Source organism: Euprymna scolopes, chromosome 21 (assembly GCF_053919585.1).
Source record: "Euprymna scolopes isolate OS-2025 chromosome 21, ASM5391958v1, whole genome shotgun sequence".
Classification (NCBI taxonomy): Eukaryota; Metazoa; Mollusca; class Cephalopoda; order Sepiida; family Sepiolidae; genus Euprymna; species Euprymna scolopes.
Genome location: NC_136502.1, coordinates 46,485,779 through 46,505,793, shown reverse-complemented (window position 1 = coordinate 46,505,793; position 20,015 = coordinate 46,485,779). Strand labels below are relative to the sequence as shown.

Genomic DNA, 20,015 nt, shown 5'->3' with positions numbered 1-20,015 from the left:
ATTTTATACAAACATTATTTTATACAAACATTATTTTATAAAAACATTATTTTATAAAAACATTATTTTATACAAACATTATTTTATACAAACATTATTTTATACAAACATTATTTTATAAAAACATTATTTTATAAAAACATTATTTTATAAAAACATTATTTTATACAAACATTATTTTATACAAACATTATTTTATAAAAACATTATTTTATAAAAACATTATTTTATAAAAACATTATTTTATACAAACATTATTTTATACAAACATTATTTTATACAAACATTATTTTATAAAAACATTATTTTATACAAACATTATTTTATAAAAACATTATTTTATACAAACATTATTTTATACAAACATTATTTTATAAAAACATTATTTTATACAAACATTATTTTATAAAAACATTATTTTATACAAACATTATTTTATACAAACATTATTTTATACAAACATTATTTTATACAAACATTATTTTATACAAACATTATTTTATAAAAACATTATTTTATAAAAACATTATTTTACATTCTATGACCAACATCATGGACTGCAGTTTCATAAAATGCTTAAACCAGCAAATGTTTAGCTTCACTCTCTATATGATTTGCTTACTAGTTTCTTTCCTTTGAATAGAAGAATCTTACATTCTTTGAAACCCAGCGGAATTTTACCGCCTTTCTTTAATGGAGGTATTCTGTTGAAAAATAAATTTTTATATGTAAATTTCTGGTTTGCAGTTTTTATTTATGCTTATGGTATATATATATATATATATATATATATATATATATATATATATATATATATATATATATATATACCACTTCTGGCAAAATGGCACAGGATTTGAATAATAGATTTGTGATCACTGAGTTGTACAAGTCAGGAAAGATATTAAGGGATATTGTGAAATCACAAAAAGGTTAAAACAGAATATTTATTTGAAGAATGCTCAAACGATCAAAATAGATTGAAGAGTTTACTCATAAAACAGGGAAAGGCTGCCTCTGTACTGCTCGGACATCAAAAGAGATCAAATTCGCCAGGGTGAAGCTGAGGAGAAACCCAAGGAGATCTCCCAGAAATTTAGTAAAGAAGACTAAAACCTCCATTGAAACAATGTCCACTATTCTCCACACTGATCTCAAAACATCATCTCACAAATACAAAAAGAAACAATTGTCATCTCCAAGTTCTGTCGATAAAATGGAAGCAAAAGGCTGAAATTCTCCCTTCACATATTAGAACTGGCATACTGCCTTATTTGATTTTTAGTAATAGAAAAGAAATTGATGTCAAGCAGCATGTTAACATACAAAATAATTAACTTAGGTCTTAATCAAGTGATGCTGAGTTGCAAGTTTTTACTTGGAAGCAGTGTACAGTGCCAATGTCGGCCTGAGCCGCCATAACCAAAATTTCAAGAAGTCTCTTGATTTTTTTGGATGAAAGTGTAAAATTGAATGAAGAGAGTTATCATATAAGCATTCTTGAGTCATCATTGTTGACCCGAGTCAATCACTAAGCATCAATTGATTGTTGGTTTTGAAAATGCTTGAATGTTTCAATAAGATTGGAGAGTTTACTCATAAAACAGGGAAAGGCTGTCTCCATACTGCTCAGACATATATCAGGACAAGGTCGCCCTCATACTGCTCAGACATCAAAAGTGATCAAATCCACCAGGGAGAAACCCAAGGATATCCCCCAGAAATCTAGTAAAGAAGACTAAAGCATCCATTGAAACAATGTCCACCACTGATCCCAAAACTTCTCACGAACACAAAAATAAACAGTTGCCATCTCCAAGTTCTGTTGATAAAATGGAAGAAAAAGGCTGAAATTCTCCTTTCACATATTAGAGCTGGCATGCTGTCTTATCTGGTTTTTAGAAATTTGACGTCAAGTGGCATGTGTACATTAGAAATGATCGGATTTGGTCTCGTACAGGTGATGTTGAATCACAAGTTGTTAAAAAAAGATATAAAATCAATGATGGTCTGAGCTGGCATAACTAAAATTGGAAGAAGTCCTTTGACCCAGACCAAAAAGGCACTTCCGCAAACGTTGTTTCTCATTCCAATAGGTTTTAGCTCCTCTATACAGCAAAAATGTTCTTAAGAATGGTAAGCCAAGAATGTTGCAAAGTTCATTACCAAAAATGAATGGCCTTCATCAAATCCAGACTATAATCTTTTGAATTTCCATATTTAGTCCATTCTAGAGAACAAGGTTTCAACTTCCCATATCAATTTTTGGATGCTTCAAAGATAAAATTGAGGACAGAATGGGCCAAAAGCTAACAGGATATCATTCATGACTTTTGCAAAGCTTTCCTTAAACATTATCAGTAGGTTATTGACGTCAATGGAGGTTATTCTAAATAACCTTGGAATATTTTGAAATAAGAACGATGTGTCTATTTGTTTATTTGGGTTTAATTTGTATGCTTTTATTTAATAAATATAGACAAATGAAGTTGTAACATTGATTATTAAACAACCTTTTATATATTCTCATTATATAATAGCAGTCGTTTTGGCCTATTCAATAGAATTCATAATGAATACTTTGCTATACATATAAAAAGGTTAATTTCAGGTGAAATCTACTCAATGATGTCACGTGAGAAAAGGCTTTGCCACACACCTTATATTTAAAAGATGTTCCTCCAAATGCGTACACTGTTTCCCGTTACTCCTTTTAGAGAATCCTCTTTCCCATATCTTACGGTGCTAATTTTTATAAGGATGAAATAGATAGTCACTGAGATAACCAGAAAATGCAGATATACAGAAATTAGCAACTCGTGATTTGTGGAATATATACACTAATAATAGGAAATCAACAATTCCTTTGCTATTCAATAACAATGGTGCCACCTGCAGGAAAAATTATAAGGTCGAACTACTTGCAGAGCAATTCGCTTTGAATTCCAACTTGGACTCTACAAATCACTCCTTCAGAAACTTACCATTGTGAATTGACATCACAATGAATGACCTGATCATCACTCCTTCATAAGTCTGCGACATAAAACCCTTGATAACTCCAAATCATATGAGCCTGATCTTATCCCTGCTATAGACTTAAAGAAATGCTCTTCTGAGCTAGCCTCTGTCATCTCTAAACACTACAACAGATGTCTTGCTGAATTTTGCTTCCCTAATAGCTGAAAAATTTCCTATGTGATACCAGAACTTGCTTGCAAAATTATTGCTCTATCAGTTGCTCCCCCCTACTCTTTGTTAAAATCTTTGAATCTTTATTTAACTTAGTGATAGTCCACCACTATGAAAAATGCTAAATTTCTTTCTGACCAACAATATGGATTTAGGCAAGCCTGTTTTTCTTCAAATATCTTAATGGTCACCTTGAAATGTATTTACAATACACTGGACAAAGTGCTAGCTTTTGACAAAGTCTGGCATGAAGGTCTTTTAATGAAAATAAATTTGGATATTACTGGACGAATATTTAATATAATCAGATCTTTCTTAGCCAAAAGAAAGATTCAGGTTGTTCTTAATGACCATGCATCTAAACATGGCATGTGAGTGTGCACTAAAGCAGAGCTTCCCAGGGACTTCGTGAGTTAGGCTGAGAAGCTCCGCAAGCCCTTTTCTTAAAGAGAACCAAATGCTTCATAGGAAAAATTAAATAGCTACAGACATTTAATTATTAGTCTTTTTACTGAAAATAGATATGATACATAACTACAGGTGCAAAGAGTTTCAGGATGGTTCATGAAAAATAAAATAAAAAATAAATGAACAAAAATGCAAGAATTTTTGATTAATCAAAAACAAAAAAAATGATTTTAAATACGAAAATATAGTAAAATCACAAACAGGAACAGCTAATGGACAAGTATAAGTTAAATTTGAAATTCATATTTTTCATATTTATTTTAGAAATTATTTTGTTAGCGCTCCGTGAAAAACCTCTGTTCTGTTCATGGGCTCCATGGTGTCCTGGAGTTCAGGAAACCCTGCTTTAGAGGTTGATCCTTGCACCGTTATTATTTCTTATTTGTATTAACGACCTTCACTATTCACCTGTGTTTGAGATAAGTATATTTGCTGACAACATCATGATCGATTCTAAGTGTGTGAAAAAAAAAAAATGAGCACACACATATTCAAAGCAATGACCGAATCTTTAGAAAATTACCTTCAATCTGTAGTAAAATGAGGAAATAAATAGATGGTAGCATTTAATGCTAACACAAAGCTCTTTTCCTTTAACAATTATAAAAAAACCTTTCCAACCACCAATTGCAATGGCTAATAGCATCTTATCTGAATGTTGATCATTTAAACTCCTTGACCTAACATTCACAGGTAATATGAATTGGAACAAATACATAAAAGACATTGCCTAGGCTGCTGAAATGCTAGAAAACTTCTCACACCTGCCAATATCCCATATCTCTACAAAGCCACCATTTGACCATGCATGGAGTATTGTTGTCACATCTAATGCCAGAATGTTCGACCACCCCATAATAAGTATGCTATAATGGAACTTTTATCAAATTGAAAAAAGTCTGGTTATTTTTAACTCGTTTAAAAAGCTGGTTAAGAAGTAATACCTTTAGAGTTTTGTATTAACTTTAGCTAGAAGTAATACATACTTAAGAAAATAAATAAATAAATGAATAAAAATATACAAAAAAGCCGCATGTTTTTGAGTTCAGATAGCCAGATTTAACATTGAATGTAATAAGTCTTCAGACGTACCTCTCCACCGTACTGTATATCAATACTCTATGGCTGACTGAGATAGCTTCTGTACATTCATATCTGACCTACCTCTGCATTCCATGTTTAAAAAGGATATGTCCTCTATAGTATCAGACCTGACCAAATGGTTAATTATAGGCATAGACCGATTCATACCATCTAAAAAATTCCAACAAAAACCTAACAGCCAGCCATGGTTCTCCCCTAAATGTGCTGCTGCCATCGCGCACAGAAATCACTTTTTCCATAGCTACCAACGTAATAGATGTACTGAGACTAAAGCTGCTTTCAGGACTGCCAGCAACCACTGTAAAAGAGTAATAAAACATGCAAGAGAGCTATATGCTCAGTCTGTTAAATCCAAAGTAGCTGAGCAGCGGCTTGGTTCCCACAAGTTCTAACAAATAGCAAACAGGATCTTGAACAGAAGTGTGCGTTCTATCCCAACTATCATCAATGGACCTGAGGTTATCTCGTCAGCATCAGACAAGGCCAGACTATTTGCCAAGAACTTTGCAGCTAATTCTACCCTATGCGACAATGACCATCAACTCCCTGTATTTCCTCCTATAACAGACAACATGCTATGCAACATACAAATATCTGTGTGTGAGGTCGCCAAGCTAATCAAGAACCTTAATGGCATTCCAGTTATAGTACTGAAAAAGCTCCAACCAGAACTTGCCCCCCATACTTACAAAACTGTTTAAGCGTTGCCTTAAGGAGAAGTGCTTTCCAACACCCTGGAAAACCTCATCAGTATGCCCTGTATTTAAGAATTCAGGTGAAAAGTCATTTCCTTCTCAGTACAGACCTATAAGTCTCCTGTGTGTCATGAGTAAGTTGTTGGAATCCATATTAAATAAAGAAGTAGTCAACCACCTCAACAGAAACAACCTTCTTAGTGACATGCAATATGGTTTCTGTTCTGTAAGATCTACAGCAGATGTGCTAACAGATCTAAGGATTAGTGAATCTCTTGACAAAGGTTTCCTTTCCAGGGCAATTGCTCTTGACATATTGAAGGCCTTCGATAAGGTATGTCATAAGAGCCTACTTCACAAGATTTCCAGCTACGGTATTACTGGAAATGTTTTCTCAATTATTAAATCATTTCTCTCCGATAGGCTCATAAGAGTAGTGGTTGATGGGTAGAAATCAGAGGCCCACAGTATTAATGCTGGAGTCCTTCAAGGGTCCATCCTGGGCCCAACTCTCTTCCTGATCTACATCAATGATCTCCCAAAACAAATACTTAAATCATTTGTTGACATCTATGCTGATGACACGACCATCTATGGCAACACATCAAAGGCCGTAAATGACAAAGTTCTCTCTAATTCTCTCTCCTCTGATCTTGAGCACGTGGTACAACGGGGGAAGAGGTGGCTGGTCACTTTTAATGCATCCAAAACCAAGCTTCTATCTTTACATCATCAACGCTCTGTTCCCCATCTGGTATCAATTGAAATGGATGGCTCTCGTCTTGGAGAGGCTCCATGTTTTGACAAGCTTCTGGGTTTGACCTTTACTCCTGATCTGAAATGGAACACGTACATCAAATCTGTTGCCAGGGACGCTGGGAAAATGGTGAGATCCTTCTACCACTCCAGAAGATATCTCACTACTGATGCAATTCTCTATCTGTATAAAAGCCAAGTACGTCCAAGGATGGAGTACTGCTGCCACATCTGGGCAGGAGCTGCTAAAAACAGCCTATCCTACCTTGACAGAGTACAAAATAGACTTCGTGATTTAGTGGGGCTATGCTCTTTTCTCTTCCCTGCAACCTCTCTCCCACAGAAGAGACGTTGCAAGCCTGTCTTTGTTTTATCGCTATTTCCATGGCAGGTGCTCGTCTGAGCTCCAATCTCTGGTCCCCCCTCGCCAATCTTTCACGAGAAACTACTGTCAATAATTTTCCCCACTCTTTATCTGTGCCTAAATCCAAACGTAGATTCCATGAACAAAGCTTCTTTCTTAGAACTGCACGCCAGTGGAACTCTCTGCCGCTTGCCTGTTTCCCACCTGACTACAACTTGGACATCTTCAAGTCCAACATAAACAAACTCCTGACAAACTGCCCCCTTAAGTAAGACACTCTACCAAAACCCCCAATACTAATGATTACTATAATACTATCTCATTGCAATAACCCTTATCCCTGAGTGGCCTTCGGGCCTTGATAAGTGGTGACCTCCATGTAAAAAAAAAAAAAATCTGGGATTGTGCATCAATCACTAGCCTCTCTCACTTAGACAGGGTCCAAAAAAAAAGCCTTTAATAGTTTATATACTATCTAACAAGCTCCAGCTGTGTCCCATCTTCATGATAGTGAATCTTTATGCTTTTTTTTTTTACAAGTACTTTAATGAACTTTCTGTACTGGTGCTTCTTTAACATAAATATTCCTGACTAACCCATCAGTCAGCAAAATCCCACCTCTTAAGTGTAGAGGTTCCCAGGTACTGAAGGGCTTTATGCTCTTACAGTTTCTTTCTCCAAAATGCGAGCTTTTGGAATTCTCTTCCTGCTACCCAGAATGTAGCAACACGCAGAAGTTTAAATGTAATGTTAACAAGCATCTTGCTGCACAACTCTCTGCTAAGAATGCCCCTAACTCACAGTAATCCCTTACATCTCAGTAGCAATGTACCTTGTTTGGAGTGAACAGCAGTAAAAAAAATAAAAGTTATGGAGTTTTTCTCTTTTCTGCTTTTATTCAGTTAGTCCTCAGATATCAAAAGGTCCCCTTCCTGGCGATAACACTTGATCAAGAATCAAAAGAACAGGCGACTTGAAGTCTACAAGAAGTGATGTCAGATAAAAACTTTACATTTATATAAAAAATGTTTATGATAGTCATCAAAGAAGCGAGCATTCACATGTTTGTGCCTTGTGTGACTGTACATAAAAACGACAACAATAATGAACTTACCTTCAAGTAGGATCTGAAAGAGAGGTGCCATGAAGATTGACTGAGCTTTTATACCAAACCCGAGTTACATGTCTACAGGTCATGTGATGGGAAAGAAAGCTGGATAAAAATGGTGTAAGAAGTGGAAGAGGAGAAAAAGGAAGGAAATGAATTCAACAGGCATTTTGTTTGACCACTACTAGGAAACAACTGTTGCAAGAACAAATTTATTTTATTTATTTTTTTGGGGGGGGGAAAGGAAAAATCGGCAACTGAAGTTATTTCAACATGTTCTGCTTACTAAATAAGACTCCCTGTTTTAATTAAAAATAGAAAAAGCAAATTTATTCATATTTTACGCAAAAAATCATCTATTTTTGTAAAAGATGTTTTTTAAAAATAAAAATGTGCACAAAACTTTTACCTATTTTCTTTCATGCCAACTTATTTTTAACTACAACAGGAGCTAGCACTTGAATTCTTTATGCATTACTTGAGATATATAGATACCCGGGTATTTATTTAAGGTTTTTTTCTAATTTTCAAAACTGGAGTTAATATAACGGAAGGATATTATATATTTACTTTCTCCAATCGACCAGGTAAGTATGTTATAGTTTATCTTTCGATGATAGTCAGCTAACGTACTAACTTCCTAACTTCCAGTGTGGCTGCTACCAGAAATGGTGACAAGGCAAATCAGTTCCTTTACTTTTTTGCTCTCATGCTTATATCTCTCCTGTGCATGCACTCTTTTTATTACAATGTTTTTCTAACTGTTATTTGGTTTATTAAGAGGAACATTTTTATATCAATACAAGACGTGCAGGCTTTGATTTGCCTGTTCTTTTGATTTCTTCATGAGGTACACAAATATCAGAATGTACATTTATGGATCTTCTCTACTTATAAAACCGTTTCTCTCCCCAGTGAACCACTTGACTATTTTATTTTTCTTGTTGTCTTTGTTGGATTCCAAAAGCAGAATTCATCTGGTCTGGTGCATTATCCAACTTAATGTTGTTATTTGAAATAGTATCACTAAGAGAAAATGCAGTATCACTTTTCTTGTATGAGCCAGTTATGGGGAAGATGGAGCTCCTTAGCCATGGTAAAAGCAGTGCATCTAAGAGAAGAAAAACTAAAAAAAAAAACAAAAAAAACATTCTCTCTGATGATAGTTCCCATAACTGAGCTGTTATTTTCATCAGATCAGAGCTAACAGAGCAGATAGGGCTTCTGGACAGTGTGAAAACATTCTATTGTTATGAAAGGGCATTTTCCTTATACAAAGTGTCATAAAATTCAATTTTCCTTATAAAAATTAATAGAATATTAAAATATTTTCGGAACAATCTGAAATGATAAAAAATTTTTTTGTTATGACTAGGGCTATGACAACAGTATATTCTTTTAAATATTTTCACTCTCAAGAATATATCAGTTAATATCTTATATATTTTTAGATAGAGTAATGTGGTTCTTGATTGATTAACTGTGTCTAACTATGTCGGATATATATACTCGAGAGTCAAAACAATGGTAAGAATATTCTCTCATCATAGCCCTAGTTATGACATTCTATAGAACATTAAAGCATTCTATTTAGAAGATTTCAGAACAATCTGGAATAATCATGCAGAAACCTAGATAAGGACTGCACTAGTAGCTGCATCAGTTGTTAAATTAAGTTGCTGACTTGCTGTTAAGAACTCCGGTAATCGTTCTAGGATGAAAAGCCAGCTGAAAGAAACTCCTTAAAAGCGAACCATCACATTGTTTGAGGAAACAGGAAATATTTTTGTATTTTTTCTCACTTGACCAAAGAACTATATTTTAATATTTTTAATATTAGATTTACCCATACATAAAACAGTTATTAGTTCTTATCTCCCCTCTATCATCAACATGATAGACCTTACAATCACTTTCAAAGCTAGTAGCAGTAGCACTAAGAAATATTTATTTATTTTAATTGAGTTTTATTTTTTTCTTTTAATTTGTTGCTTATTCATATCCCTGGACAGACACATAATACTATCTAAAAGAAGGTAAATTTTAACTAAAAATTTGAGTGGTAAGGACCAATCATCTCATTCAATGTGCTTTTGAACCCTCTGTACCTCACTCAAAAAGTGGATGGCGTTCTGTGCCACCCCAACTCCACTGTAAAGAAAGTCATGTACAGGTACCTTTAAAAATTTCCATATTTTTATTTGTGCATTCTGTCTTCGACACGAGAGCACAAAACCTGGAAAATCTCTGAAGGGTGGTCACACTTGAAATCAAGTAGACAGATCACTTGAGCCAATGTGTAGCCATGCCAAAGAGATATTATTTAGGCTTCAAATACTTTATTTTGAATACTTGGTCAGAGTTTACTTGTTGACTGAAGCATAATTGTGTCAGGTTTTGCTAAAAATTCTGAACAGAGAGACCAAAGATACTTTGGGATAGTAGTACTATGAATTGTCAAGACCTCAGAAAATGCTAAGGACAGGATGTGCAAAAAGTTGAACTGATCAGGAAATAAGATAAGCAATAATAAAGTAGCCCAGTCACTTAACAGCTTGTTTGATAGTTTCTGGGTTATCGACTGAGAGTGGTTGAGAGGACAAGCAGATTTCATTATTTTTGGTGACCAGTTAGAGATGATTGAGGAAAAAGACTACCTTTATGATTTTGGTTTAGAGAAGACCAAAAGAGTGAAATCTCAGACGAGATTTAGATCAGGTCGATCAGACAATGAAATCTGATGAGTAGAAAACTTCGGTGGACAATGATCTCAGCTAATCTTAAGCTGAGATTCTGTATTTGAAAAAATGAAACCTAACTCAAATGTAGATACTTATGGTGGGGTCTAACGACACAGTCCTGGATATGACCTTAAACTATATCCGATGGTGAGGCCCCAGCTAGCAGGCCTTAGGGAGTGTGGAGCCACCCTTTAATTGGCATTGCTCCCAGGTCCACTCTGACTCAGAGTGGTAGTACCTGTTAGGGTTCCAACTATGGGTTAAATAGAATACGACTTAAAAAACAAATACACTATATTAAAAAATCGTTCTTCAAAATCACCAGATTCGGCATTAAATAACCTGAAAAGGGTTGATATGCCGTAAAACAAAACAACCAACCAGCCTAACGACACACACACATCCATTACCAACAAGTTATATATGCAATGTATATATTAGAGTTTGTGGGTTTTTTTTCATGTAAGTCTGTGTCGCTTCTGATTTGAATGCAACTTGTAAACCAGTGCTTACACATCAGCAATTGCCGATATAACAGATGACACTGCTAAAACTGGGCAGAGAATATGAAGATGTAGAAAAAAAATTATGGCAAACAAAACATTGAGGTTGATGGTTATCAAGGGACTAACATATAGTCTTACAGACATTCAAGCTTTCTTTACCCTTTTTATTTTAGTTGAATTTGCAATCAAATATCAACGGGCCCCTTCCTGGAGCTAGCATTTAATTTCTTTATACATTACTTGAAATACATAGATACCCAGGTATTTAGTTAAGGTTTTCTTCTAATTTTTAAAACTGGAGGTTATATAACAATAGGATATTATATATTTACTCTCCCCAATCGACCAGGTAAGTATGCCATAGTCTTTCTTTTAGTTATAGTCAACTAACACACTTTCTAACTTCCAGTATGACTGCTATCTTCGCTTTTTATCTCTCATGCCTATATCTCCCTTTTTGTAGGTTTTTCTGATTGTTCTTTTTTATTTAATAATCATTGAAAAGTTTTTGTGTCTTATTTTAATTACTAATTATTAACATCAGTTTTATTTTTGGTCCCTGGCAAAAGAAGGGTGGGCCTGTAAATTCACCCTTGTCTGTTCGTCTGTCCGCACTTTTCTCAATAGCTACACCTTGGAATTTTTTGAAATTTTGCACAAGCATTAAACATGATATGAGTAAAAAAGTAACAGAACGGATTTTCTGGGAAAACTCCTGTTGCCCCCTAGGGGTGCCTTTTGGGTTAAAATGGCTAAAATTGACACTTTTGTGCTTATTAAAAAAATTGATGCCTTGGATTTTTATAAAACGTTGTGAAAAGTTGTAACTTACTGATTTCTGTATAACTTTGTTTGTCTATACTTCACGATAACTCTTGGGTGTGCTCCAGGGGTTCTTTTAGGGCTAATAAAAACACTCCATTTTTGGGACTATTTTATTATATTGGTCGAAAAATTTCTGTGTATGTCTATTTAGCAGTTTTGCATGGTGCTGAACTTAAATTTAAATATGTTAAGGCCTTGGGGACTTTTAGGGCAAATGGAGTAATTTTTTTATGCCTCGTTCACTGTGCACTAACGAGGGACCATGCATGCCTCACTTGTTTTTTTTTGAGAATTATTGAAAACACTTTTTAAAATTTTTTAAAACTATTTTGGGAATATTATCTATTGGATACGTTTTTTTATGATGTTTGAAATTTTAATAATTTCCTTTGTTATTTTGATTTCAATAATTTTATTTTTTTATTTTTCGCAAACATATTTATTATATAAATTCAAATAAAACACTTATTGTTAAAATTAAAAAAAAACATTTTTACAATTTCATAAACATGTTTGGTACTTATACACTTATGTTACCATGCTAAAATAATAACATTATTTAGAAAGCCATTCTTAACATGGGGAGGGAGAGAGTTTTGTGACTTCTGTACTTTTACCTAACAATTTAATAAAAAAGATATCGTAAAACTTGAATTTAACTTGAAAATACGATTTAAAAAATAGCACAGTAACATAAGTGCATAGGCATATATACATGGTTATAAAATTTCAAATGAAATAACTTGTGTTTTTTAATTTTGTTATTAAAAGTGCAAATAAAGACTAATTATGTTATTTTTATCTGTATAATTTAGTTTATTTTTATTGCATATTTTTCAATAATGTCCTTTTCTTCTATACTATTTCAATAAATCGGTTTACAATAGAAATACTAAAGAACACTAAAAGTGAAGGAACAGATTTGCCTTGTCACCGCTTCCGGTAGCAGTCACACCGGAAGTTAGGAAGTATGTTAGTTGACTATAACTAAATTTGTTGTTGACAAAATGGCGTCACTTTGGTTGGAATACGGATAAGTATGTTAGCTGACTATAACCTATCTTTCTTGTAATCTTGGTTTGGTTGTGCTTGATTTGAGGACAAGGCTTCACTGGTCTGGTGCTGCTTTCTCGTGTGTCTAACTAAATTAGCTTTACGAGAAAAAGAATGGCCACACACTTCACATACAAAAGATGACTCTTCAAGGTGGACAGTCATATGCATTTTTAAGTGATTGTGTACTGAGAAAGATTTCCCACAAATTCCGCAGTGATATAGACTATCATACAGGTGGGAGTTGAGGTGTTCATGTAAGTATTCCTTTTCAGTGAACCCTTTCCCACAGTGCTTACAGTGGTTTAGAACTTGATTAGCATGATTTTTCATGTGTATACTCAACGACAAACTTTTATAGAACACTTTCCTGCATATCTCGCAACTGTACGTGGTTTCGTTACTATGTGTTGTTTCGATATGTGAAGCTAAATCTCCTTCACAAGAAAAAGTTTTGCTGCACACTTCACATGTTAAAGATGTCTCTTCATTGTGGTTGGATGTGCGCATTTCTGAGCAGCGTTTAACAGTGGCAGCTTTTTTGGCATGAATATGCATATGTCGTTTCAGTTTCTTGCTCTCGGAAAACTCCTTGCCACATATCTTACAAGAGTATGGAGTTTTCTGGGTATGCGCTTGCATGTGAGCAGTTAAATCCCCTTCACGAGAAAAAGTTTTGTTGCATGCTTTACACTTAAAGCATGCCTCTTCGGCGTGGTTGGGTCTATTTATTTCTAAGTGACTGTTTGTAGACGCAGGTTTCTCATTCTTTGTTTCAATCTTATGAATTTGCATATGTCTCTTCACTCTTAAGCTGAGATCCTGTATCGTGCTTTTATGAAACGCTTTCCCACATACCTCGCAATAGTAAGGAGTATCTCCTGTGTGTGTCCTCATATGTACCGTTAAATTGTCCTTACGCGTGAAATATTTTCCACACACTTCGCACATAAAAGGTGACTCTTCGAGGTGGACAGGCATATGCATTTTTAAATAACGGTATACTGAAAAGGATTTCCCACACACTCCACAATGATACTGGTTATCATCTACATGTGATTTCAGATGCTCTCGCAAGTATTTCTTCTCAGCAAAACCTTTCCCACAATGTTTACAGTGATGTAGAACTTGATTTATGTGCTTCCGTAGATGCGCTTTCAGTAGTTTGCTTTCTGTAAAAGACTCTTTGCAAATCTCACAGGGAAATGTCATGTTTACAGCTAATGAGAATTCCTTATAATTCCGGATAGAATATTTGTACCTTTTGCAGGCTGAAAAAAAAAAAGAAGATTATTATAACAAAACAAAAAGCATGTTAGAAAATGTGTTTAAAGAAAGCATTTAAAATAAAATTACCGCATTCTTCTAAGACATACAAGGTAGAAGAGAATTCATAATTATTTCCTGTTTTGCCTTCTGTAAAAAATAAATGATTTCTTTTCTACCATATTAATTCAATTACAAAACTTTCAGTTGAGAAAGTTATTAATCAACATTATAAGATAATTATAACAAAACAAAAACATGTTAGAAAACGGGTTTTTATTGGAAAGACTACCCAACGTTGCTCAAGGGAATAGTAATTTATTTTTATCAATAATAATTGATTTTCTACTGTTGTCATACAAGAATTAAATGCTACTGTAAAAACCAAGCTCTCTCCTAAGATCCACGTCATCTTAAGTGACATCAGACTCAAGACGTCGGACCTATTTTTAAACTGTTGTTTGTGCTAGTTATGAAAACTAACATTCCTTTTTCTAAAAAAATTTGTTTTTATTTATCTGAAATTTCTTCTTGTTATTGTTTATAGAATCTGATCAAGTTAAATTCCTAAAATGTCATTCAATCATATTTGTCCTTGAATTGCATTTTTCTCTTTAAAACAAATCTAATTCAACTACACAATAATAATAATATTAATAATAATAATAATAATAATAATAATAATAATAATAATAATCTTACTTAGGTAATTTGCAATAGAAGATAACTTTGCAAAGTTTGAAATACTTCAAATCCTTAATTTAAAATAATAAACATTTCATTGATAAAGTTTGCTGTAAACTCAGAACAAAATCTTTCTCATTTATTCATATAAGCATTAAGATTTTGTTGTTTTAAATGTGTCTGAAACGAAATCTAAAGTAAGAAATCAATTTTCATGTTCATTTAAAATTTAGAAATAAATTACAACTTGTTTAAAAGCAAATCAATTGCTCTAAAGACAGGAACATTCAAACACAAATGCTAAATAAGGAAATGAAACAACATTGCAAAACAGAGCTACTTATAATATTAGAATCAAAACAATCATATGTAAAGTGATAATTCATACATTAAATAAATGAAAAAAAAAAAACGATGAATAGAAACAGCACTAATGAACCACTAGAGGGAGCTCAAGGAAAAAAGATAATAGCCTATAGTAGTGTGGAAAATAGTTCAGCAGGCCAGCACATGTAGAAGCTTAGATGACCCATGTAGACTATGTTTTAATGAGAAATTAGCTATCCCAAGTTTAAAAAAATCTCAAAATTTATTAAATAGCAGGAATGAAATAGTAAATGTATGTATACACAAAATAAACTTTACCTTAGGATAACACCAACAGACACCATGAACATTAAATAACAACAACAACAAAAATGATAATCATTATTTTAATAATTAATAAATACACTCGTATAAAATAAAATGGAAGTGAAAAACATCTAGATTAAAACTAGGTCACTTTCCAATACAAAGAAAAGAGAAGCCTGATCCTCACGAAAAAGAACAAAGAAACGGGTGAATTAGGTTATGTGAACCATTGCTTGATAAACGTGTGTCATTGGCTACAATAAATAGGTGTGTGAATAACAAAGAATCTGACTGGCTTACTAGCAAATGCTGTACCACAGGAATTTATATAAACATGAAGGAACATAGATCCCATGCATTAGCCTCACGAGAATGAAACATGGTGAATTTTGTGTAGTTTAATTGCCATATATATATATATATGCTTCTATTGAAAATAAATTTAAATTTGTAGATAATCAGATTTTTGTAAATTTTTATAAAATTATCATTTTTGTGTGCACAATCCTAAAAAAATGCAATGCAAGAGACACTGTTAGAACAATAACATAGTCAAACAGAAATAACTCTTTTCTGTAAAGGCAGAGTTGCCTCTCCTACTATAACTCTGAGATAACTTATCGCATCTTCATGCAAGAACAAAATAATATGTCATCCTGAGTTAGAACATCTAGAAACAAAGCAGCAGCAGCAGCAGACATCAACAACACCATGTGTGGACCTTTTTGAATTAAAATTAAATTACAAGAAATAGACTTAAAAGAACCTTTTTTCGGCTTATAAATAGGAAGACTTAATTCATAGCAACTAATTCATAACAATTGGCAATGACAAGTTTCAACCTTAAAAGAAAGTTTCTATTTTTGCAGACGTTCTTAAACAAATCCTCGCTCAACAAGATCAATTTGAAATTTAAATTTAATAACATTAACACAAAAATTTTAACTTCAAGATACCAGTAATTTAGCTTGTGTTGATCTTTCAAATGCAATATATCAGAATTCACCTTTGACTCTAACAACGGATGCACTTTCAATTCATGGCTTTCATGATAGAAGGACACTTTTCAGCACAAATTTCCCAACAAAGATGATTGTTGGGAAAAATGTTTACTCATCCGAAAACTATGCACAAAACAAAATAAACTGTTTGCAAATTTTAGACCCTTCTGAATCAACCCTCACCAAGATCATAATGATTTTCAACGGACATTTTTGGTGAACAGTAATCACTATTCAATATCATTTATAGCACCCGAACCAATATACTAATATGTAGTTTATTTTGGTTATTATTTTAGTAATTACTTTTTGATCCATTGGATACATAGATTTTCATATGTAATTCAATCATATATAATTTAGAGGAAAAATTAAAACCAAAAATTATTAAAAAAGCAGAAGTACCCAATATCTTCCTAATAAAGGTACAAGCAAATTAATTCTTTCCTTGGACAGGTTACAGAATTGGTTTCCATAAAAAAAAAAAGTGAAAACGATCCATTCTCTAACTTCTAAAACAATTGCATTATAAGATACAAGAAGATAAATTACCTCCTTTGGACAATGAAAAATCATAATAAAGAAACGTAAATATTTGGGAACTAAACTCTTCAATATATATATATATATATATATATATATATATATATATATATATATATATATGAAATGCATCGGTTTAAAACATCACCAATCCACACACACAGAAAAATAACAAGGTAAATATTACCTTACACTACAACAGAACACCAAGCACTCTAATTTGGTTTTCTAGGAGTATTCGAGGTTGCTGACAACGAATCTGATAGTTAAACCCAAAGCAAATTTACCATTTTCATGGTATAAAACCCTGGACTCTGGGATTATTTTGCACCATTTCACCATCTTTGTTTACGCTACACGCGATCGGTTTCTTACTGAAATGTGTGCACACGCACGTAGTCACTTGACATTTCACAAAGCGCATGAATACATGCGGACATTTTAAATGACAAGAAATATTTTTCATAAAATAAAAACTTTTCACCTCATTTAATTGTAAAACTGCTGTCAGTAAGTTTTCACAAGTGATTTACAAAAACATTTATGTTTTTCGTTCTTTTGAGGGGTGGTATTCAATTATAGAACTTGTGTAGTTTAACAAGTGCTTCTGCAGTTTAATTAATTGTTTTTCCGTAAATAACACGCCAACATTTACCGAGTAAAATACCATTTAACATTTCACAGAAATTTTGTTTACATTTGGAGGGGCGGTGGCTGGTGTCTTGTGGCGGTGGCTGGTGTCTGGCATCAAATGTTAGCAGAATTTCTGTGAAATGTTAAATGGTATTCTACTTGGTAAATCTCAGCGCGTTACTTACTGAAAAGCGGTTAATTAAACTGCAGAAGCACCTGTTAAACTACACAAGTTTTATAACTGAACACCCCCCCTAAGAAAAATGAAAACATTTTTGTAAACCGCTTGTGAAAACTTAATTTTTTAGATCAATTAAAAAGCATTAAAACTACGTAACAACACAAAAAAATGAACTTTTTTTTAAAAAAACTTTCTTGTAATTTCAAATGTCTGCTAACGATCCCTCCGAGATGTGATAAATCACTTTACTACGTGCGTGCAAACACATCATGTAAGAAAACACTAATGTAGCATTAATGAAGACAGTGAAATGCCGCAAAGTAGTTCCTGGGTCCAGGGTTTTATACCATGCAAACAGTAAATTTGTAATGGATTTGATTATCAGATTCATTGTCAGCGACCTTGAATACCCCTACAAAACCAAATTAGAGTGGTCGGTATTCTGTTATAGCATAAGGTAATATTTACCAATAACAATAATGACGTGAAAAAAATATTTTTATATATTTACGCACATACTCACCATCTTTCATAAAATAAAAAGTTTGTTTGTAAAAATGGTAAATTTATACAAATACCGTGACAGCGAATTAGTAGAAAAAAATGTACCCTAACCCTAACCCTAACCCAGTTTTCAGATTCGTGTTCAGCACACCGAAACGTAACAGAATACTACGTAAAAGATTTTACTAATTCGCTGTCACGGTGTTTGTATAATAATACCGTAAAAATTTGGCTACAGTTATCAATTTGGCCTTTTTTTTTTGGCCTTTTTTTTTTTTTCTGAAAGATTTGGCACCAAATATTTATTATACTATGGCAACCCTATTAGGATCAGCTACTGGACACGTTTACCGTATCATTAAATGTTAGCACACACCGAAAATTACGATTTCTCGACTGTTAACTATACTGCAATTTTACCGACAAATTTTAACTCTAAAATTTAAGAAGTACTATAGACTATAATCGAGAATATAAGAATAACAAATAGGAAGAATTGAGAATTATGGAGACGAAAGATATAATTGTAAAATTTTATATACTTTAAAGAGTAAACTTTACTTCACAAAAAAAAAAAAATAAAATAAAATAAAAAAAAATACAATTTGAGAGGGAGATCCTAAGAGTCGATGTTCTTCGATATTTTGGCGAATAAGAGCAAAATGGGGGAGATATTTCTACAATATCTATAGCACTGTTGTTGAACCGCTCTTTATTTATTTATTTCGTAAAAAATAAACTCTGTAACTCACTGATTGTTTTCCTGTAGTGAGAAAATATTGCAACGCATGAATTCTTATATGCTCCACGAGGAACTAGGGAACTTGAGAAATAACAAAAGGGAGAAACATACGGAACACCGTCACCGGATATTGTTGGATAATAATGGTATAAAATTTTGTGGGGAACTAGTTTTAGATTTACACCGAATTCATCTTTTAAAAAGCGCCATTGCGGCTGGAAATGTAGGAAAGAACTGAGTACTTTTTTTTATATAGTGTTCAAAAAGCGTGGGTATACTTCTGAAAAGTAAGTTACGGAAAAATTGAAAAGAAATTTGGTAACATTTATTTTTTTGTAACTATTAAACATTTCATTAATTTATGTTAAAATATTCATATTTCTGGAATTATTAAACATATAAAATTGCATGCTATTCATAAAAAAGTAAATAAACATATTTATTTATTTATACAATACTGAAAAGAAGCAAGTCGGAATTCTTACAAACGATGACGATAGTCATTCAATCACCGCGAAACTGTGTGTTTATTTAGGTATTGTGGTAATCGTGAAGAAAGAGAGAGCCTGTTTCCTCCGTTTGACTATAGGTGGCGTCAGTGGCGTAGCTAGACCTTTTGCCGCCCGGGGCGGTAGTAAAATTGCCCCCCCCCCCCCGGCATTTGGGTGCCCGGAAAATTCGTACATTTTTTGCTAGGTAGGAAAACTGGTCCATTATTATTAAGTTAACATTTATTCTGTAGTTGCTTAATTTTCATACGTTGCTAAAAATTAGTTCTACGGTATCTAATTTTCCTAAATTCAATTAAATTAAAATTAAAATATGAAAACTGATTTTTAATATTTTTTATTCATTTGAGATTTTATCTGTTTTCCTTTTGTTTTAAGTAGATGGTGGGGGTTGCCCGGGGTGATTTTGTCCGATCCCCCAGCTAGCAATTGTAAAGTTTACAAGGAGTTATAAAAAGTATGCTACAAAAACAAACGTTTGATATTTTCAAAGTCTTAGCCTCATGA

General features: G+C 33.1%; 1 protein-coding gene across 1 annotated transcript in view; it reads right to left on the bottom strand.

Moving 5' to 3' along the window:
• Positions 1-839: 839 nt before the first annotated feature.
• LOC145242211 (uncharacterized) overlaps positions 840-20,015 on the bottom strand; it is a 34,498-nt gene continuing 15,322 nt past the window's right edge. The window contains exon 2 of the mRNA XM_080105208.1: positions 840-14,083. Coding sequence (XP_079961334.1) covers positions 12,810-14,024 — 1,215 coding nt within the window. The 5' untranslated portion in view covers positions 14,025-14,083 and the 3' untranslated portion in view covers positions 840-12,809. The remainder of the gene's footprint in view (positions 14,084-20,015) is intronic.